This window comes from Furipterus horrens, unplaced genomic scaffold (genome assembly GCF_987537825.1).
Source record: "Furipterus horrens unplaced genomic scaffold, mFurHor1.1.pri manual_scaffold_5, whole genome shotgun sequence".
NCBI lineage: Eukaryota > Metazoa > Chordata > Mammalia > Chiroptera > Furipteridae > Furipterus > Furipterus horrens.
Genome location: NW_028327175.1, coordinates 188,442,744 through 188,463,533, shown reverse-complemented (window position 1 = coordinate 188,463,533; position 20,790 = coordinate 188,442,744). Strand labels below are relative to the sequence as shown.

At 44.7% G+C, this 20,790-nt stretch overlaps 1 protein-coding gene across 1 annotated transcript in view; it reads right to left on the bottom strand.

The window, feature by feature from the left end:
• RBM20 (RNA binding motif protein 20) overlaps positions 1–20,790 on the bottom strand; it is a 180,255-nt gene that overhangs the window by 33,633 nt on the left and 125,832 nt on the right. The window contains exons 2-7 of the mRNA XM_090278575.1: positions 18,761–19,847; positions 17,271–17,332; positions 15,328–15,419; positions 14,309–14,406; positions 3,251–3,394; positions 1,049–1,180 (exon numbers count right to left, since the gene is read on the bottom strand). Coding sequence (XP_090134701.1) covers positions 1,049–1,180; positions 3,251–3,394; positions 14,309–14,406; positions 15,328–15,419; positions 17,271–17,332; positions 18,761–19,847 — 1,615 coding nt within the window. The remainder of the gene's footprint in view (positions 1–1,048; positions 1,181–3,250; positions 3,395–14,308; positions 14,407–15,327; positions 15,420–17,270; positions 17,333–18,760; positions 19,848–20,790) is intronic.

Sequence of the window (20,790 nt, the reverse complement as noted above, 5' to 3'; positions counted from 1 at the left end):
ACTACTAGCAGGAATGTAAACTTGGCACAACTAATTTTGAAAAGAGCTTTCTGTTATCTAGTAAATTCGAGGTCATGCATGCCTGTAATTCAGCAATTCTACTCCTTGAGTTATACATTGGTGTACACATGTACAGGATAACATGTTTGATAATGTTCACAGTAGCATTGTCCCTAATACTAAAACGAAACATTCAAATGTCCATCAGCATAGAAATGGATAAATAAATCTGTAGTCATATGATGGAAATTTATACAACAAATGAAAACAGACACACCAACATGAATGGCATAATGCTGATTTAAAGGACATAGACAGTATGATTCCTTTCCTCTAAAGTTCAACAATAGACCAAACTAAACTAAAGGTGGTAGAACCATACATCGAAGGGAATGGTTATCCTCAAAGTCTCAAGAGTGGAGTGGGAAGGGTTGAGTGTGAGGAGGGACTCAGGGGGCCTTCTGTGCCCTGGGTGTCCTACTTCTTGACTTTGGTGGTAGTTTTATGGGAATTGTGGGATTTTGTCCATTAGTGCTTTTTAAACCGTATAATGCATAATTAGTCACTTTTCTGTATGCATGTTGTACTTCACAATAAAACAAAGAATTAGAAGAATTTCAATGAGGCTAAAGATATAAAACATAGAGGATGGAAGAGAGAATGAGAGATCAAGGAGGGTGACAGAGGAAGAAAGTTACTGAACACCTGCATGGGTAAAGAAGGAGGTTACATTCAGGGTTTATGCCTGGAACTTGCACCTCTGAAAAGCACCTTTGCTTCTTCCTTCATCCTTCAAGGCTTCCCCTGTAAATCCCCTATGGGTCCCAGGTAATCAGCCATCCTATCTCAAGCATCCCTTTGTATTTTGTACTTAAATCAATGAGCTCATTTCTTGCCATACTATAATGGTTTGCCTTCAAAGGCAGTGGGTAATTTTTGCATCATTCCTGTCCTCTCCTTCCTGCCAGCACTTAGGACAGTACCTGACCAGGAGGAGACACTCAGCTGGCGCTTGTTGAATGACTGAGTGAACAAGGGAATGCTTTACCTTCAGCTGCAACTCCTTGTATCTCTTAGACATCCGAATGAGCAACTTCTCACCGTTGATCATAGCAGATTTTTCTTGGTAATACTGGACCATGGCCTGAGCAGCTTCTGTGTAAGCCATCTCCAAAAAGGCCTAGGGAAGAATGAGAGACCATATATTGGACTTGACATGAACAGTCAAACGAAATTCAGTACAAGGTATGACCCCATGTACACGAAGTTCAAGAATAGGCAAAAGAAATCAATGGTGACAGAAGTCAGAGTTCAGTGTCCCCCTGGGGTGGGGTGGGGTTTTGACTGGGAAGCAGGCATGAGAAACCTTCTGAGGTTTTGGAAATGTTCCATTTCTTGACCTATGTGGTAATTACATGGGTGTACACATGTAAAAAATTAATGGAGTTGTGCACTTAAGACTAGTGCACTTTAGAGTATGTATTTCAAACCTCAATAAAAAGAAGAAAAAAAAACAGTCCAAGGAAGAGTTCTCTTTGATCCCATCTGTTCAAAGAGACCTATTTATTAACTCCACCAAAAGAGCTCATTATAACATGGCCTCTTTCCTGATCCCCATGGTTACCAAACACTCTTCTTAATTATGTATGTCCATCCTGGGCTACATCATGCCACAGCAGCCCCTCTGGAATGGGAGGATCCATTAACCAACAGTTTCCCAGGGGAAGGCATAGAACAGGGGAGAGTGAATTTGTTGCACAAGCAACCTTGGGCTCATCCCTGAAAAATCTGCTATTTAGTGATGGCAATGGCAGAACACAGAGGCACAAGACCTGGGTATTTGAGCTCTCACTTTCTTTACAATAAAAAATATATATATAAACTAAAACTTACAAAGAAATGGTCTTCTCCATTCAATCGGTGTCTACTGAGACTTTCTAAATAGACTGTTTTAACTGATCTGTTCGTTTACCCCAGTAGCTGTCCTGGTGGATTCATTGTTGTTATTGTTTCTTAAATTTGTTTGGTTTGCACTGATTTGTCCCTCGATGTTGAGAAGGAAAAGTGATCTGTGACAAGGGGCCCTCACTGGGAGTGTCTACTGTCCCATTTCCTTGAACACACGCACCCCACCCCCCTTCCCTCACATTTGTTTTTGAATTTCAGATCCGCTTTTCTCCACACTGTCACAGTCTATGGCTGGGTGTGGGAGACTAGCAGGCGAGATTATTCTGTTTTATTCAAATTCTGCCACCTCGCTTTCTAAGTGCCTCTTTGTTCATGGAAACATTTTAGCACCTCCAGTTCTCACCTGTCAAATGCAAATAATACTAATCCAGTGAGTTTCACTGCATTCATGTTGCGAGCTGAATTTTGGACATTTACCCAAAATAGAATTTTGAGAAGTAGGAACAAAGAGACAAAGTGAGCAACCTAAGCCCAGGTTGATGGAGGAAGAACACAGATGATCTGATGTGGCTTTGTATCCAAAGTTCATGCTTTAATTAAGAAAAGAATTTCTCCTATGCCTGTTACTCTTATTCATAAAATAAAAATATTTATTAATAAACACAAAATATTCTTATTTCTGGTTATTCTCTGTATAAACTCTCCCTTTGACTTGAGAAATGAAGACAAACATATTAACTCCCAAGGCCTCCGTCAACCCCTAAGGGTTAAGGGTTCTTGGCTCCTTAGACTTACCAGGCATCCATCAGTTTGCACCTATTCTCCTGCTGTGCAGCCCAAGGGCCTCAGATGCCAACACCAACAATCAGTGAAAATACCTGTTCCCAGTTGCTGACTGTCTCCAAATCCAGGCCCTAAGCTATGAGAAGCTTAGAACCTAAGACTGTATCATTAGCTCAGGGGATTGATAACACAGTAAAAAGACCCTAGTCCATGGATACCTATTTTGGGGGCCAGTACTCAAGTCTATGGATATCTATTTTGGGGGCCAGTTAGCTCTTCCATGTTACTGAGCACCTCATTCCAAAGCACATCCTCACCTCTAGGCAACTCACAGAGGCTTGTAACTGCCACAGGAAGGGCAAGGTGAAACGAGGGGAAACAAAGCACCACCATCAACAAAATCCTCTGTGCTTACCAACAGGAGTCCACCTGTGTATTACCTCTTTATGTTAAGAATAGCTTCTTTAAAAAAAATTACACATATATTTTTGTACTGGATACATCACCATCAATGTATGAGCTAGCTAGTACACACCAGTGCGAAAGCGCCCAGACATACCTGATTAGTAGACTTCATGAGGATGTAATTGGTGACCTTTCCAAAGGGCAGCCCCAAGTTAATGACGTCATTCTCAGTGCAGCTTCCTTCAGGAAGATTGCAGATATGCACCACGCGGCCAGCACCTGTTTTCCGCTGTACAAACTAGTACAAACAAAGAGCAGTGGCTGGTCTTCAAAAGACATTTCCTTCTTGCCCTCTATTCTATGTGTTCCTAATGGCTCTCTTCCTCCCAAATTATAATTGCAAAACTATAATATACAAAATTAATGCAGAAAAAAATTCATTCACACATATAACATATCAATTTATGTCATCTTTTTACACAAATGATTCTCAACATTTTTAATGAACAATCACATTCAGGGCTTTGAGGAAATGGGAAGACGTTGCTGGTGGGAGTTTATCTACAACCTTTTGAGAATATACATGAGCTATAGTTCATAAAACTTAAAATATTCATAGCTCATGATCCTGCCATCCCACTTTTGGAAATTCATCCTACAGAATAAATGCATCAATATGTAAATACTTAGGTACACGGATAATTTGTTGCAGTAATTTATAAGGTGACAAAAAAAATGGGAAACAGCCTGGATGTCCAAAATAGGGGAATAGTTGAGTAAATGGTAGCTCAAGCATACAATGGAAAACTACATAATCATTAAAAGGAGGAGGTAGATGAGCTGGCAGGAAATAATGGTTAAGGTAATTTATGTAAAAAAAAGATTGCTGAGTAGCAAGCCATTTTTGTAAAACAAAACAAAAAAATCAAAAGTGTATGAGAAAGAGATAGATGAAGCAAGTGTTATAAAATTTTGATAATTATTGAAATCGGGGGTGGGGATATGGAGTTACTTATACTAGTGTTGGGTATTCTTTCTGTCTGAATTTTTCCCCAGTGACAAAAATGTTAAAGGATACCAGCAGAAGCAAAAGGGATGGGATGACGCATATCAACTTGTCAACACTGATTATCTTTAAAGAGCAGAACGGGAAGGGAAGAAGGGAAGAGATATTTAACCTTTTTCTTATATGCCTCATATTGTCTCACTTATACATTTTTAAAATTCCAATGAAGAAACAAAGAGCCTAGAAAGGAACTGTGGGACCCTCATACAGAGGCATAGACATGCACAGCAACAGCAGTTTAGGGGAGTGGCTTTCAAAACTTCATTGGCCTTTGAAATCCTTTCTCCAAACAAAAGCTTGCTCACCAGTCCAATATATGTGACACATAAGGGGAGCTGCTCTAGACAGACTTTGGGGTCCGGTACCTTGCTGCCACACTCTAGCCGGCGGTCACAAAGGCACTTCGAAGGAACACAGTTTGGAAGCCAAGATCTAGGCCTAATCAAAGCTCCTGGAGGAAGGAGGTGTGTCTGCTTGGTCTGTGCAAACCTTAACCGGCCTGAGTCTCCGGGAGGTTCGAGAATTAGTAACCATAAGCCAACCCAACGTGGATGAGAAGCAGGCGGTTCTTCCAAACCCAAGTCACGTTCTCATAGCACAGCCTATATTTATATAAGCCCCATGTGTTATGATAAAGCGAACTTCAGCATCTAATTACATTAATGCAGGGCTGGCTAGCTAAGGTAACAGCGGGCAAGTCTGAGGTCCCATCCCTAACAGGGGCTAATACTTGGGTAATTCTACCACAAAAAGCCCTTACTTGTCCCATCTGGGCTGAACACAATTAGAATCTGTAATAACTTCCTTTTATGGTTCAGCCCTGAAGTGGAGAAACTGAACTGCCCCTTTTAGATCTCCCCATCTGCAATACCCAGAAGTCAAACACTCTCCCAAAGGGGACCAGGACTCAGTGTGTGGCCCAGGTGGCTCCTGGGGCTCTCCAGGGATGACGGGAGCAGGGAAGTCAAGAGGCAGGATCGGGGCGGTCCACATAAAGACGAGGACCAGCTGAGCTCTCAGGCAAGGCAAAGTGGCTGGTCCTCTGAGTTGCTCAACAGGAGGGCCGAGGCTGGGCAATCCGACCCTCCGTCTCCTAGCAGGACATGTTCCTGCCCCGTGTGACTTCACTGTGGCTGGCCTGGGCTAATGTGTGCTTGGACAGCAGAGCAGACACGCAGGGTGGTTCTGGGCCCGATCCCCTCTCCGGTTGCCTAGTGACCCGGGCACCAGGGCCGGTGCCTCTCATTGTCTCCTCCAGACTGAAAAAGCAACGTAAGGGACTTTTCATTCAAGCATGAGAGCAACAAAAGCCGCTGCGGGGCGGTGGAACAGGCCTCAGAAGAATAAACACACTCGAGGCTGCCAGCCACCAAAGACCAAGATGAATTGATGCTGCAGACCTTGTCAGAGAGGCCCTCAAAGGAATGGGTCTCAATTACGGTTTTCATTCAAATTTTAAAAATGCAGTCCATGAGCACGATTTCCTCCCAAGATTTTAAATCAGAAATAGAAGTTGGATTTTATTGAGTCTGTTGTTGCCATTTAAGGTAATCACAATCTCTTTAGTATTCTTCCAATATTCAGCCAACTGGTGACCTGCAAAGGGGTTCTAGGTATGCCAAGATATTGACCCCTCAGGGTGGCGGCCAAGTACCTCCAGTGACCATGAGCAGCTTCTTTAGTGTAATTGGTGTACTTCAATTCATCGTTTTTAAGCAAGCCATGAAATGAAAATCTTCAGAATCTCTGTATGAAGGGTTTGTTTTGTATTGTGTCTGGTTTCAGAGCATGCGAAAAACCCCATCCAATTAGAAAAAAAATGTTTTTCACGTTACAGGCATACCTTGATTCATTGCATTCTGCAGGTTCTACATTTTTTCCACAAGTTGAAGGCAAGACCCTTCACCAACAAAAAGATCATGACTCTTTGAAGGCTCAGATAAGAGTTGTTAGCATTTTTTAGCAATAAAGTATTTTTAAATTAAGATATGTACATTGTGATTTTAGATAAAATGCTATTGCTCACTTCATAGAATACAGGATAGAGTAAACATATGCCTGGGAAACAAAAAAATCCAGTGACTCACTTTATTGTGGTGTTCTGGAACTGAATGCACAAAATCTCCAAGGTATGCCTGTACATTCTTGGGCAAATATTTGATTTAGGATAGTTCAGTCTGCATTCTTTTCTGTCATCAATCAAAAATACCTTTTTGTTTTAAACTTGATTAGGTTCAAAATCACATTTGATTTGTAATAGCTGTAGTCATAAGTATATATAGTCACTTTAATCTTGAACACTCTATATAAACGTGGCCATTATCTGCCGGAGGCCCTATGGCAGATCTGAATGATGAGTGAGAAAATGAGGAGGGAGGAAAGTGGACAGGTAAGAGGACGGAAGAAAGCCATCTTCAGGGAGTACACCTAGAGTACAGTTTGTTCACTCGGGTCACAGACAACCTGCAGTGCCTTTGAGCAGGCAGCATTGAGCTGCACACGGATCCCCAGCCCGGGTCTCTAATAAGTCCTTCGGGGTCTTTAGGTAATAATCTCTCAAGGGAGGATCCTTATTTCTGACATGTAAAAAAACCTGAGTTGAGGTCATACTTCGAGTTTTTTGACTCTATCAATATGGTAACCCTGATGATATCTTAGGCTAATTAGAGAGTATGATTGGTGTGTCTGTGTGATTAATAAAAGTGGATAACTAGTTAATTACTTAATAATATAAGTCCTTTGGCAGCGACAGTACTTTTCCAAACAGGAAATGAAGGACAGCGGCTGCCTGAGGTAGGAGCCAGTGATTAAAAGGGGTTTTGCTGGGAAAAGTTTGGGCTTGTTGATGTAATGGAAAGAACCTAATCCCGGAAGACAGAGGACCTGGATCCAAGTCCCAGCTGTGCCACTGATTAGGTAGGTACATGACAGGGCAAACTCATTTTCCTTTCTGGACCTTAGTTTTCCAGTGTCTGGAATGAGGGAGGTAGCTTATATGTCTAAAGTCCTTTCCAGATGTAAAATATCCATGTTTATGTGGCTCTAAGTTCTAAAATTCCACTCCTCCTAGAAGCCTTGCCAAGCTAAACCCTAAGATCCAGGATAATGATAACTTTCCCCAACTGTGCTGGGCATAAACAGGAAACCTGTGGCTTTCCCACTCTCTGTCCCAATAAGTGTAATGTCTGTCCTCCCTTCATGTGTGATCATCTGTTTCAGCATAAATACATTCACAAGCATATTCATCTTTCAGACATGCCTGTATGTATTGATGGCTGTCTCATCTCTAGAGGGCGGAAGATAAGCTCTAAGCAGCGAGCACCATGCCGATGAGCTCTGCCATTCACTGAATGACTCTGCGGCCATAGTGCCTAGAACAGCTGCAGTGATACACTGAGATGATCTAAGGCAGCGGTTCTCAACCTGTGGGTCGCAACCCCCTTGGGGGTCGAATAACCCTTTCACAGGGGTCGCCTAAGACCATCAGAAAACACATATATAATTACATATTGTTTTTGTGATTAATCACTATGCTTTAATTATGTTCAATTTGTAACAATGAAAATACATCCTGCATATCAGATATTTACATTACGATTCATAACAGTAGCAAAATTACAGTTATGAAGTAGCAATGAAAATAATTATATGGTTGGGGGTCACCACAACATGAGGAACTGTATTAAAGGGTCGCAGCATTAGGAAGGTTGAGAACCACTGATCTAAGGGAACACGGGCCTGGTACCTCTTCAAGGACAGGCACACAACAAGTGTGTGCCTTATAGTCTCCAGGCACCAGTACCAAGACAATAGAAGGGGAAGATAGACTTGGATCTGAATTCGCTCCCCAATGTCTAACCTTGGGCAAATTACTGAATTTCTCCGAGCCTAAGTTTGCTTGTCTATAAAACAGGGAGAATAAAAATTGATTCCGCATGACTGTATAGAAGACAAAAATGCCACAATGTATGTAAAGCGCATTGGTGCAATGCCTGGCATGCAGCAGGCTTCTGTAAATAAATATTGGTCTCCTTTTCTCCAACATTTAAGGGATGTGCTGTGGTGAATCTCAACTTGGGGGACAAAAGTAACTGTATTGTGATTATGTATAGACAGACTGAGGATAGAGGCACACAGAGAGACAGAAAGACAGAGAGAGAGAATGATAAGAGCCAAAGGTGAATGAGCAGTGAATCTGCGTAAAAGGTATACTTATGGTCCTTAAACCTTTCTTGCAACTTTTCTGTAATTCTAAATAATGTTAAATTAAAAGTTACCAAAAATACATTTTAAAAAACTGTGCTCTGGGGCAAGAGTAGATGGGCTTAGAGAGAATCGTAAGACCTAGCCAACTGGAATTTTTGGTGTGAGGTGTTGATGGGCTCCATTAACCTCCCACCTGCAGCTCTGCCTGCTGAGCTTCCAGGAGGTACACATGTGACAGGTGCATCTGAAACGTTCTCATCCAAGGTCAAATCTCTAAGAGAGCTAAGGTGTCGAGGGTTGTATCCAAGAGCCTAATTACTAACCTAAAGGGACAGTCATCCTTTCCCAGCTTGCTTCAGTAGGCCTGCAGGTCAGCACTGACCTGGAATGCCCCCCCTTGCATGCGATCAGGGGTCTGGGTTGTCTATTTTCACACGCTGGGGTCCCTCGTTTAAACAGATGCTGCTTCCAGTGATTCATGTGACTAGTTCCCAGACCACTCAACTAACCCACAATTCTTTACAGGTGGGTGGAACGATAAAAAGAGCAAACAGACTTGTATAGGAAGTTTCTGAGACCTTCCAATGCCTTTCAATATAGGTGAGAACAGCCTTTGTAGATGAGTTCATAGAACAGGCCCAGTTCAAATAACTCACAAACTTGTAATAAACCTGTGGCTAAGGCAATAGGACTGGGACGAGAGAAGTCTCTCCAAGTACTTGCTAGAGCTATAAATATGAGTTTGATCTTCAATAAACAATGCCCGCGATCCAGACTGATCTCCTTTAGGTGTGGCCTAATTTCACCTGGCACTTGGTCTGCGGGCCTCTGTTGGTTTTGTGCTAAAGACAGCTGAGGACAGACACAACATAAATGTTTATTCCTCATGGTATTTATTTTGAACCTATTGTACAGAGAGCAAATAGGCATGGGTTCCATAGCTATGGCTCTTGTAGGATAGACACAGATGTCTTTATTGACACTTTCAAATATTTTATTAAGCATATTAGCTTTGACTTAGAGAAAATCTTTCACTGGTGCCAGACTTGCCTACGGGTCTTGGGGTGGTTCAACATATAAACTTAAGTCACAGAATCTTAAAGCCAGGAGGTCATCTGGTCCACACCCATCACTGTGTACATGGACACTGATGCCTGGAAGGAGTTAAGGGGCTTAATCCGTGGACAATGAAGTAGTGGTAGGTTTATGATTACAACTCAGGTCTCAGTGAAAAACTCAGTCGCAGACTTGATAAATTATGGTAGGTGCATACAATAGACAATGGCATATGTAAGACAGGGATTTATGTTCAGACGCACAAAGATGTCTAGAAATCAATTAAATATGTATTGTGAGCTTAAGTGGAAAAAGAAGAAACCCCAAGTTGTAAGTTGTACCATAGATTATATGGTGTTATCTGATTTTTACAAAAATATATACTTTGAGTAATTATACGTGCATGTCCACCAGCTAGAAACACGTCATTAGAGTAAAAGACATCTACCTTCAGTTTTATCTGCAGGGTTGGATTTCTTATTTTTTACATTTCTATTACTCTTTGGATTTTTTGCACTATCTTTGTACTACTTTTGCAACATGAAAACATAATTAAGATTTGTAGAAAGAAAAACAAAAAAAATCCAGAAAACAAAACCAACCTAGGTCTCCTGTTTCCTGGCTCTTTGCATTCTTTGAAAATGCACAAGGTGGCCCCCACCAATGACAGAGCTGACTGGTGAGAGAGGGTGGGTGTCATTTATCACATCAATTACTACTCTTCAACCTCTCTGAAAGTTAGGAACCACAGTGCTTGAAACCACGGACCCAGAAAGCCAGAGTGGACAAACAGACGTTCTAGAAAACAGCCACTTATGATTTAAACCTCTGGCCTTCCACAAGCATTATGTTTCCCTTTGCCTCAATTTCCTTATTTATACATGTTTTCTGGTGTGTGGGGTCCTGGTGAGAAAGAAACCATAAAAACAATGCGTATCATTCCAGGCCAGGGAGGCCCATCTGTAGTGTTGGCACTAAATAATCCCCAAGGTGGCTGTGAAAACTTCCAGGCGGTTTTATGGGGACAGCCAGCAGGCCAAGTCCATCTTGGGCAGGTGCAAGAAAACTATTTACAGCCTGAGAAGGCCCTGAAGGCCTGTTCAAGAAACCTGATTACTATTTATGACAACTGTCAGCCAAAGACAAAGTGCCACTGCTCTGTCAAGTGGCAGGAGCTTCAGTGAAAGTCAACACACTCCTCTGGGACCCTGGAGTTGGGGGTGGGCGGTAGGGGCTGGGGACAGACACAAATCACTGCCTCCCCATCTCCATCAACAATATACATGGACACGAAAGGCTGGCACTCTCGCAGAGGTCAGACAAGTGTAAATTTAGCAGCCAAGCCTGGGCTTGGTGGAGGTAGTCAATGGGATTTGCGATCATTTTACACTGTGTGGCACTTCAGAGACCTTCTGAGGGCTCATTCCCAGGGCCCATGTCACTGTGTTCTGCTTAAAAACAGGAAGCTTTAGAAGCAGGGACCTCTCTTTGCTCCACAAACAACAGTGATTCTGCAACAGTAGAGTCCTGGCTGGTCTTCAATACAATGTGTTTCTGAAAAGATGCACGTAAGTGGAATCAGACAGAGAAAGCCCTGGCGCAGGACCGGGAAACATTTCTGGAGGAAAGCCCAAGAAAGTTTTCATGGGCTCTCACAGGGGCGGCAGGAGGATGATGAGGGAATTTCAATTGCTCATTAAATATGTCCTTTCTGACTGAATTTTCACAAAAAGCATACATTTTGTAAAAGCAGAAGAAAGCAGCAGAAACAAATGTGCACAAGGAGCTCACTCGGCAAAGTACCCTTTGCTAGCAGAGTAATTGCCCCTGATGTATCTGCTTATCTTTGGAGGTCAGTATTTGTAGGCAAAAAAGAATTTTTTTTTAGTTAAAAAAATTAACAATTTCTCGGAGAGAGGCCCCTGCTACTTAAAGGAGCTTTGTAAATTATCTTTCTGTAGCAGATTCATTGGCCCTTCATCGCTCAGGCTATCTTCAAATGCCAATATTTTTGTATTCCAGGTTTTCCTAAGGAGAGACACATCTACATTCAATTCCATTTGCCAGAAATGGCAAACAACAGCACCAGAAGCCTACAGAAGGATGTGGCTGTCCAGACACTGATGACACGTGGCTGGGCAAGCTTGGTCCTTGTCCCTCAGATATCCTTGGGAAGGTTCATGTGACCAAGAAGACCTCACAAAAACATATAACAATAAAACCAGTCAAAGAACGCCTCTCTCCCTCTACTGGGTCTGCGAAAAATGCCTTCAAACATCTGAGTTCATCCTGGGAGGTGCTGGGTCAGATGGGCCTCTGCACATGGCTCCATGGCGGATGGCTGCGAGGCCCAGATCCTGCGAAGCAGCTTGTGGGGTGGGAGCAGGGGAGCGGAGGGAGCTTACTAAAGAGATAATCACAGCAAGGAAGAGAACGCAGAAACTTTCAGAGAGCAGCAGCAGGGTTTAGTGGTTACAAATGAGGCATCTAGAGCCAGGCTGCCTGGGTTCAAATCCCAATGTCTCCATTTACCAGCTGTGTGACCAGAGGTGAGGCACCTAGTATCTTCACACCTCCATTTCCCCACCTCACATTTCCCCACCTCACATGGTTGTCTGGAGGATTAAGTGAGTTAATACATACAAAAATGCTAAGAATGCATTAAGCACTACATGAATGTCTGCTATTGTAATCATCATCACCCTACAGTGTCAGGTGGCTCTCCATGTCCTTCCTGCTGGCCTCCAGTGGGGAAAGCAAAATGTTTCTTGTGTGCTGCTTCTTCTCAGGCTCACGCCACATGACCTCCCAGTCTCCAGGCATTTGGAGGAAATTGTACTCATGAATTATCATGGGTCAGCAGATCGCTCGTGCCTGCCCTGCACGTAAGTAAAGGGAGCCTCCCAACATCTCTCAGGGGAGCAGATGTGGCTACAGAGATTACTGGACAGATTGGAGCACAAGGAACACTGAGACGTGCCCAAAGTCACGCAGCAAGCGGACAGAGCCAGTCTGAGGACAGGTTTCCCCACGGCAGGTTAAAAGAACTCATTACCATGGCCACTGTGACTTCTTACTCACTGCATGGTTTACAACTCATTGTCACATATGTGGTCTCATTTGATCTTCACAAGGGCAGGACAACTCTGGTCTACCCTGAGCCTTGCTCCCACTTCCAGCTCTGACCACTGAATCAGGAGACTGTGCTCAAAGGCATAGTCAAAACAATCAAATATAGACCAGCCCTTTATTTTACCTTCAGAAGTCATTACTACGGGAGTATTATCCCTGTTTAAGGAAACAGAGCCTCAGGAAAGTAAAGAGATTTGCCTGAGGCCACACAGCAGTGGGCTCCAGACCTGGAACTTGAACTTGGGCTCCTAGCTCCATATCCACAGGAAAGGGCCTCTGGTTCACTGGTCAGTCATGGCACCGAGGCACGGGACACACAAAGAGTTGTCCTGCCCTTGCTGCTCCTCAGCCCTTCCCCTTCATAAGAGGCTCCGTTGACACCAGCTCTTTCCTGTGCCCAGATGTCTGGCTCACCTGCCTCTCAATCTGACCTCCTTCATCTGGGTCACAGCCCCCTTCCCCTCAGTGCTGGGGCCAGAGCAGGTTGTGGGCACCCAGATGCCTCCATGGTCCAAACAGCTGCCAGCACCCCCACTGGGACACAAGGTCATGTCATGAAAGACAAATGACAGGGCTCACGGAACCCAGCCATCATACTCTCCTGGGACTAACCCAAGGTTGTCACTGACCAGGCGTGGCTCCGAGCATGCAGAGTGCAAAGCAGGAAACCCAAAATTTCTCTTTCTCCAAAAGCCTGGGCTTACAGCCAGGGACTCTCTCTTGAAGCACTTCTCCCATTAAACTTCACAAGCAAACAGACAAATAGGAATCTCGCCCAGGCAGGCCTCACTTCTTGTCATGAATTTCCTTACCTCCCCCCTCATTCATCCCCCAGGCCCTAAAACCTACACTGCTCAGCTTGCCTTTTGAAAGGTTTGCAGGAATACCTGGGGAGGCGCTGGAGGGGAGGACACATGCAGGGGACAGCACGTGGAGACCTGCTGTCATGGGCCTGCCTGTGCTCACTCATTGCCTGAGATGAAGAAAAGAGGCTGCCATCTGCTCTTACCCTGAATTGCAAAAAAAAAAAATAGAGGCACAGACAAAACACACAGACACACGCCCTCTAGCAAATGCTTTCTGTTTTACAGTCAGTTCTGCCTCTCCCACCTGTTTCCCCCGGGTTCTCAGGGAACAGAAAGTCAGATAGCTCCTGGTGGGGACAGGGCTACACGCAGCAGGAAAACAAAGGGAGGAAAAAGGGTTGTCATAATCGGTGGAAAAGGAAGGATGAACTTTAGAGCTTTGGGGGACTGAAGAGCATGTTGTAGAGAGAGGACTACAAACACAACTGAAAACAAAGTATTATACAGAAGCAGTCATTGCCCCAAGAGGCCAACAAATACCATTAATGCAAGGTCATTACTTTCAGACACATTACTGTTTCAAGTTTCAGAATTACCTGCTCATGCTCACAGGAGATGGTCCACTTCAGTAAAGTATCAACATCTTAAAAAACACTCACGTACAAACTCAAACTTACTTTTTTCTAAACCAGCGCTGAATGCTAGAAAATCTAGGAATGCCTTCAATTTTAGAAATGTATGTCAGCATTTTTATCTGTGTGTTTCAGTACTTGCTGGACTAAAGTACGAAAGTCTTGACCTCTGTCCAAGGACATGGTTGCCTGCACTGCACAAGCCACAGCAACACCAGCTTGTCCCCAGCTCCTCTGTAACCCCCACCCAGGCAGGGCAGGTGATACAAATGCCTTGATGATGATGACATGGAGAAAAATGCTTCTGTACTTACGTTTGTCCCTGGGGAAGCTGACGGAAAGGCAGGATTTGACTGAGTAAATGACCTTGCTGGAATGGCTGCATAAGATGTTCCAAGATTTGAGGCATAATCTAAATGATAAATCACACAACACTGGATGAAAACCTAGTTATTTACTTTACTGGCAGAAGTCATGATTAGGACATAAATGGGAAGAGAAAAATGAAAATTCCCTCTTAATATATTGATTTGTAATTGTCATGATTGTGAGACAGGACCTCAGAAAAACCAAAATTGACTTCTGGAGTGCAGGGCCCTTGTAGGACAGGCTGCCCCTCTAGGTGGGTTCTAGGAACCCATCTGTATCAGTATACCAGCTGGCGTTGTGTGACAGGCTGCATCTGGCTTCAGTGAATTTTTTTTTTTAAGACTTTCAATGTGTTTGCCCATTTTATGATAGGTAATTTACAAGCACATCTGTCTACACCACACTGAATATTCAGTTTTTGACCCAAAATAGCATGACCCCTGCATGCCTCACCCTCCCTATTCACCTGATCTTGCCCTGAGAAACTTTTGTTTATTTCCCCAGAGGAAACATTTTGCTGAAATAGCAGAGGTGAAACAAAAATGTCAGAAGCACTCAAAGGCATCAAAATCGACAAGTTCAAAAACTGTTCTGAGCAGTGGAGAAAGGTGTCTCGATGGGTGTAGTGCATCATATGGAAAGTGCTTTGAAGGTGACTGAAGTTTAAACATGCATGAATAAAATACACAAATTTTTATAAATAAATTCTGGGGTTTTGGGGTTCCCCCCTCACATTCCTCTAGGCATGTTGATAACTAGCAAAGCTTTATGTCTAAACTATATCAGAAAATGTCCAAGAGCCCAGACAGCAGTTCCAATGCATTTCAGTATCCTGGGATCTGTTTGATTTATAGATGCATAAGAAGGGTCTAGAAGGGAAGTTTGGTTATTAAAGATATGACATAATAAGCCTTTGAAAAGCTGATTTATGGTTCTAGCCATTGGCCTGTGGGCCCTTACTCACCTTCGCTCCCAGCAGGGTTATAAACGGCTGGGCTGTTGGGAGAGGCGCACAGAGTACTCTCTGCAGAACTGAGTATACACCGAATACCCGCGCTGGAGAGGGGTGAAAAGGGGGATCCAGTTACTCAATAAATTCAAAAAAGAATTACCATGTTACCCAGAAATTCCACTCCAAGGAAGAGACTCAAAATAATTTAAAATAGGAATTCAAACAAAAACTCGTACATGGATGTTCACAGCAGCACTATTCACAATAACCCAAAGGTAGAAAGACTCCAAATATAGATCCAAAATTTATTTTGGATAAATAAAATGTGATACACACACACACACACACGAATATTATTCAGCCATAGAAAGTGGTATATGCTGTAATGTGGAACCTGAAATATTATGCTAACTGAAAAAAGCCAGTCACAAAAGGCCACATAGTATATAATTCCATGTATGTGGCACGTCCAGGAGAAGCAAACCTGCAGAGATAGAAAGCAGATGAGTGCTTGTCAGAGGTTTGGGGGGGAAGGCAAATGAAGAATGATTGCTTCATGGGTGTGAGGGCAATGAGAAGGTTCTGGAACTAGATGGTAATATTTGCACAACCTATGAAATGTACTAAATACCACTGAACTGTATACTTTACATGAATTTTATCACAGTAAAAAAGGGGGGAGGGGCCAGAGAAGACCTTTATAAAATCATTGTGTTAAAATACATATAACATTAAATGTACCCGCTTAACCATTTTAAAGTGTACAATTCAGTGGCATTGAACATATTTACGTTATCGGGCAACCATAACCACCACCCAGCTCCAGAACTCTTTCATCTTGCAAAACTGAAACACTCAACCCATTGAACAAAACTCCCCAGTCCCTCTCCCCCATCCCTGGCTACCACCATTCTACTTTCTGTCTCTGCATCTGACTACCCCAGGGACTTCCTGCAAGTGGAATCATCCAGTTTTTGTCCTTTGGTGTCTGGCTTATTCCATTGAGCATAACGTCCTCAAGGTCCGCCCATGCTGAAGCAGGTGTCAGAAATTCTTTCCTTTTTAATGCTGAATAATATTCCTCTGCAATTATGTGCCACATTTGGTTTGCCTAGTCATTTGGTGGGGTCATATGGGTTACTTCTACTTTGGGGGGCTATTATAAATAAGAAAGAGAGGCCTTTTGAGTGTGCTCAATTCAAAACACTTAACCCCAGCCTCTGCCCTGCATCCTTGGGCCAGGCATCCTCTTCTCTGTAGAAACCTATAGCCCCTCCTCACTGGTCTTCGGGTGTCTGCCTTTGCCCCCACTATCTATCCTCCGTGCAGCAGCCAGAGGCGTGTTAAGTAGAGCCAGGGCACATGCATCACTCCTTTGCTTAGTCCACCAACAGTCTAGTCACACAAAGAGCCAAAGTGGAAGTCCTTACACCAGGCCCAGGGGCTCAGGATCCGGGCTCTGGCACTTCCCTGGCTTCCTACCTGGCACTCTGCTCTGGCCACACCAATGCTGCAGGAGCATCCCAGGGCCACACCAGGACCTTGGGACTTAATGTTCCCTCTGTTGAAAGTGCGTGTTCCCCAGACAGGGCTAAGCTCCTTCCATCCTCTCCTGAGGGACATGTCTGTCCTCAGAAAGGCCCCCTCCCCATTTAAAAGGCAAGGCGCGCACACACACACACACACACACACACACACACACACACCCACGTCCTGTCCCTGCCCTGCCATTGTTTTCTGCTTAGTATTTACCACCTGGGACACTATATAATTTATTGCTTATTTTGTTAATATCTGATCCCCCCATTAAGTGTAAGCTCCTTGAGGACAGGGACTTTGCCTGTGTTGTTCTCTGTTGTTTCCCCAGCACCGACAACAAAGCGTGGCTTACAGTAGGTGCTCAATGAATAGTTGTTGGGTGTATGCATGAACCTGTTCTCCTGGACAGCACTTACTTTTCAGAGAAGAGCAGGCACTTCTGAGCATGGAGTTTCCCTTTCACATGTAGCTCCCAGTCCTAAGCCAGAAGGAAAGAAAAATAACAGAAGCAGAACTGAGTCCACATCCACAGGAAGCAGGGGATGAGTGCAGGCTTCCTGGCCAGGCTGGGAGCTCAGCGCTCCCAGAGGCTGGACCAACCCTGCAGAAGCATCTCCTCCCCAACTCCTCTCCCTTCCAGGTTCCTGACCCACTCCTGCTCTCCATACAGCCCTCGTGCCATTGGCTTTAACTGCACAGCCCATGCCCATCTTGGACAGGAGCCCTAATTCCTTCTTCCCCTCCCAGTGGACCCTCAGTCCCCCGGCACCTCCAAACTATTCCCATACCCAGGTGGGAGAATCTGGCAGGTGCATTCACAGGGAGTTGCAAAGCCTTAGAAAAGGCTTAGGAGAGACAAAGTCCTCTATCACCTCTCATGTCAGCCAGCCCCTTCAAGACAGGAGGTAAGAAGGTGTGTCCCACCTGAGCAACAAGATGCACTTGTACTATAGGACCCAAGCAGAGGGGAATGACAGTGTAGTGTGACTCCCACTAAGTAGGGATCGTTATGAAATGCAGATGAGAAGAGACAGAAGGCAGTATGTATAGCTTAAGAGGCACAGACTCCAGGAGGGCCAGACCCACATTCAAATCCCCACTCTGCCACTTTCTAGCTATGGGGTCCCAGACAAACCATTTCATCTCTCTAGGCCTCAGTTTTCCCATCTGTGTAGTGAGAATAACAGTCATAATATCAGCTTTGGAGAGTTACTGCTGACATCCAGAAAAGGTTTTAATATATGTTAGCTGTTCTAATTGCTTTTGAAATATTTCACTGTATCACCCACACATTTTGGGGGCGGAAGTTATACTATCATAGACTTTTGTTTGCTGGGGCTGAAGCATTTTACAACCACTAGGATGTGTCATGAGGTTCTCTCTCCATTTCGCAGATGGGTACGCTGAGACCCTCTATGGTAATTTATCTAGATCCTACCTGAAAATTTCTCTCTCGCCTCTGATCTAAAATTCTGCTCACATTTTTTCCCCTTTCAAACTCAGTAAAATATACGTGCTCCAGGAACAGTAACTTCTAAGTGTACCACAGAGGAAAAGCCTTCATCAAGGAGGCGGGAGATTCGAGTTCCCAAGTCCCTTCTCTGTAACCCAGGCAAGGTCACTTGATCCCCCCCCCACCCCCCCCAACTCAGCCACAGCTTTCTCAGCTATAGACGTGGCTAAGAATTTCTTACTTGCCCTAAAGCAAGGGACTGGCCTTAGTCCATTTCTGAAATGCCATTTGGTTCTAATACCTATGATTTTAATCAAGGGCAGAGAGGGCAGCGTTTTGTGACCTAGTCCCCAAATGTACCAGTTTCTCGCCCATGATCAGTGAGAGTTGGGTGGAGGTGGTGAGCCCATCCAGGCTCCTGGAGTGGCTCTTACATGGTCTTGAATAACTCACCTTTAAATCAAATACCTTCTTGTCACAGATGCTACAGATGTGTGGCAGGTGGAGGGGGGCCACCCCATGGAAGTCGTTCAGCTCATGGGCCTGCAGGGGCCGCACAGACAGCATTGCCTGCTCCTCCTTGGCCCGCCGCCGTGCGCCGCCGAAACCCTGTTTGCTGTTGTTCAGCCGACCCCCAAAGGAAGGAGGGGTCCTGTCTGAGGTGGGCTCCTCAGGATCATACAGCTCGTAGGGCTGGCTGGGGGGTGGAGGCCACAGGTTGGGGCCAGCTGCGAGATCAGGCTTGCTCTGGCCAGAGAATCCGTGGGGGCTCTCCCATTGGCTGTTTGGACCCTGCAGCAGTGGACCTACCTCACCTTTCAGGCCCCCAGCTGGCTCAGCTGAAAACCCGCTTGCCACGTGTGACCCTTGGGAGTTGGCTCCGTAGAAGTCTTTGGGAAAGGCAGCCTGGGCATCTTGTCCTGATTGGCTATAATGCCCTTCATAGGTCACACTGCCCGAGGTAGAGGCTGAGGCTGGCAGGAAAATGGGCTGACCATCTGTTTCAGAGCCATATGCCTGGCCAGAGGTGGCTTTGCCATACTCGTAGAATCCTGCTGCAGAGGGACCTGTCCCGGTCTTGCCAATGCCCAAGAGGACTGCAGGCTGGGCAGAGGTCTGAGGCATGACACCGCTGAAGGGATGCATCACCATGGCATTGGGAGGCTGACTGGGAAGGCTCACAGAGGGCCCTGGACCTCGAGTCTGGCCAGGGGGTGAGAAGGCAATTGTATTAGAGGGAAACCGGGCACTGGGCACACTCGCAGCATGCTGGGGCACCCCGGCATGGCTGTGGGGGGCACTGATCACAGACGGATGCCTCAGCTGGTTGAAGAGTGGTTGGGACATGGCCACTTTGGAGAGGACTTGGTTCAGGACCGTGGCGGCTGCAGTGTTGTTGGTGACAGCTGTCTGTGCCAACTTCAGCCGGTGGAGGGTGAGCTGGGCTTGCAGTTGAGCCAGTTGGAGACTGGCAGGCGAAGGAAGCAGAGGGGTCGTGTTACTGACCGAGAATGGGTTCTTGTCCAGGAGCTTGGCGGCACTGCAGGAAGACAGAGGTCGAGACGCAAAGCTGGCTTTCCCTGAGGAGGCCAGGGGGCCCTTTCTGTGCTTACCTGTGGTCCCCCCTCCCATGTAAGCAGGACCCTCCCACAGGGCCCTACATATACATGAGTCTACAAAAACCTGTGCTCACACACACATGTCAATTAAAAATAAAACTCCAACAGAAATTATTATACAAAGAATGTTCAATCTCACTGGTAATCAAAGAGATAGAAACTAAAACCACTAGAAACAAACACACAACTCGTTGAAAGGTAGCCACACGACAGGCACTCCCTATAACCACGTACTTTAACCTAGTAACTCAGCTCTTTGCATCTGTCCTAAGAAAGTGAGCTAAAATTCAGACAAAACATGACGCCCAAAGACGTTTAATAGTACTTCAATATTTAAGAGCCCAGAGTTGAAAATTACAAATATCTAATACCTGAGAAGGGAGTTTTAAACTGAGTAAATTGTGATATATAGCTACAGAATGAAACATTAAGCAGGCATTTACTACTGGTGTTTAAATTTCTACTTCACTATGTAATCTTTAAGACATTCAGAAAAGTGTACCTGGCACCAACCTTAAGGCAGAAAACATTCCACACACGAAATGTTCCTTGGGTATGCACTCTCCCCATCCGCCCCGCCCCTGACCCCCATCAATGCCAATAATAGATACTACCTTGAATTGGTAAGGTCATTATTTACCTCCCCCTCCAAAAATCCGTGACACGAGAAAATCCATATACTCTAATGTTAAATGAAAAAGCAGGCTTCAAAATTACACACAGAATAAATTGTGTGTGTTTGTGCCAAAGACATTTTCATCCCGTCCTTATTTCACATCCACAAGTGACAAGAATCATGCTCTGTTCTGTCCATTCTCAAACCCAAGAAGCATAAAGAATAACCAAAAATTCACAAGAGAAGAA